Below are 2357 nucleotides of genomic sequence, written 5' to 3'. Positions count from 1 at the left end.
GGTTGTTTTAGTAGTTAGGTTCTATTTATTTCATCACTGTTAAACTTTGGCCACATATGTTTGGTTAAAATTCTGTTCTAAGAATCATTATTTGAAGAATGAATTTTGAAATTGAGCCAAAAATTATTCATTAGTATTTTTCATACATCCAAAAACATTACTTGTTAATATGACAAATTTCATTAGTAAAGCCTTACTTTACACTCTAGCTTCTATATGTTTCTTCATTGCTCATAAACAAACAGCTAATATCTCGCCCTCAAAGTCCAATTATTACATCAATGTAATAAATAATAAATATAATAGTGTGAAACAATTTGACAAGCTTCAGCTATAACGTACGTATAAGAGGTGTGTATACTGTATACGAGGTGGCATATACCCCACTCTACATGGCGTAGGTTAAGCTTTTTTGTCCTCCCTGCACAATTTAGAATGACACATGAATGAAAACAGGATGATGACCTTGGCAACCACTCTGTCATATATATGTTATATAACTCACAAGGATCCCCGTAAATGAGTGTTCTTCCAACACAAGAAAAACAACTTAAATTAAGGTTGCTTCTCATCATTCTCCAACTTTCTTCTTCTTCTTCTTCTTCTTCTTCTTCTTCTTCTTCTTCCTGCTAATATTTGATTGAATTAAAAGCTGGGTGTTTCGAAATTAAGCTGCTCACCTCAATCATGTTTTGGTGCTTCGAACAACCACGAGTGTTTGATGCCATGTCGGTAAGCCGGAAAACACTTTTGATCCTTAAATCGGTTCAAGATTCCATTAATTTCTTCTTCTTTACTCTTTTGCTATCTGTTCAACACAGATTGTGGAGCTTCTTGTTCATATGGATTGCGAAGGATGCGAAAAGAGGATAAGAAGAGCGATTTCTAAATTGGATGGCAAGATTTTTTTTCCTTTGTTGATGATATATATGATGGACATGTACTTAATGCATATGAGATATGTGGTGCGTAAAAAATTAAAAATGCTTTATAATTTGAGGTGCTAGCTTAAGGATATGCATGCCCTCTATAAATAAGCTATATATAACAAGCTACCATCTGTAAATCTCATCAACCCACATCTCTGTGAGTCATTTTCTCATACATTTGATGGATACTGAAGCTAAATTGGCATGGTTGTAGGGATTGATAGCTTGGATATAGACATGGATAAGCAGAAGGTGACGGTGACAGGATACGTAGACCAGAGAGATGTTCTTAAGGCAGTTAGACGCACCGGAAGAAAGGCAGAGTTTTGGCCATATCCATATGATGCAGAGTACTATCCATTTGCATCGCAATATTTGGACGAGTCAACATTCCAAACCACATATAACTATTATCAGCATGGTCACAATGAAAGCATGCATGGCTACTACCCTGAGCTTCCATACTCCACAATCATCGATGATCATACAGCTACCTTGTTCAGTGATGACAATGTTCACGCTTGCACAATCATGTGATCGGTGGAACACATTGCATGTTTAGATCTAGGCCTAATTATTTGTTTGCACTAATGCAATTGCATTTGCCTTGTTTGCATGCGGCTTGGATGCATCAAGCAAAGTGAAAGCTAAAGTTAATTACGTTGGACCAAAATTTGCTTTCTTCACTAGTATTGCACTCTCATGCATTTGTTCTAGTACTGTAAATGAAATTGCAGTGGATTTCATCAACACAAGATGACCGTAATAAGTTGACGAGATGGCTGGGTTCCAAAATTGCTTTTTTTAATTATATTGGTGGCTTAAAACATGGAGTTCGTTTGCTTCAAGGCTGTCTTATATATATGTAAAGATGCGATGGTTGCTTGGAGTCAATAAGAATGCCGTTGGCTTCTGAGCTGGAAGTTACTAGGATAAAAGCATTTCAAGCGAACGAATATGTTCTGGGTTGATTAGAATATATATAACCATTGGTTCTTACGAAAAACTTGGCAACATAAATTGTGGTAAACAATGAAAGCTAGCTTTCAAGCATTCCGTAGCTTCTGTTTTTAGTCAACTCAAAACACGGATCTCTCGCTCTCTCTCTCTCTCTGATCAATCAGATGTCCTGTACTAGTTCAAATCCAAAGAAACCTATATCAAATTTGGCTGTGACCAGATACAATAACAAAATCTTCTTCTTCTTTTAAGAAAAAATTGCTCGTATTGATATATAATGAATGTTGTTTAAGTGTATAACTGCTCAAAACTATATTTGAAATTAAGGTTGCTGTTCATAATCTTCAGGATTTGCCTTTTGGGGCTTTTTATCACATTCCAAAGTTCAAAAGCAAAAGCTTATCCAAACGTGGAAATGGCAACGGGGCAGGCGGGGATAGGGAGACATCCCCATTTCCATCCCTGTTC

The 2357-nt window shown here is 36.4% G+C and overlaps 1 protein-coding gene across 1 annotated transcript; it reads left to right on the top strand.

The window, feature by feature from the left end:
• Positions 1-431: 431 nt before the first annotated feature.
• Positions 432-1602, top strand: LOC104591128 (Heavy metal transport/detoxification superfamily protein). The gene is made up of 3 exons (XM_010249916.2): positions 432-732; positions 822-897; positions 1144-1602. The coding sequence occupies exons 1-3, from the start codon at positions 688-690 to the stop codon at positions 1464-1466; spliced, it is 444 nt and encodes a 147-aa protein (XP_010248218.1). The 5' UTR covers positions 432-687; the 3' UTR covers positions 1467-1602.
• Positions 1603-2357: the final 755 nt, after the last annotated feature.

Source organism: Nelumbo nucifera, chromosome 6, assembly GCF_055504915.1.
Source record: "Nelumbo nucifera cultivar China Antique chromosome 6, China Antique-T2T, whole genome shotgun sequence".
Classification (NCBI taxonomy): Eukaryota; Viridiplantae; Streptophyta; class Magnoliopsida; order Proteales; family Nelumbonaceae; genus Nelumbo; species Nelumbo nucifera.
This window is presented reverse-complemented; position numbering and strand designations above follow the sequence as displayed.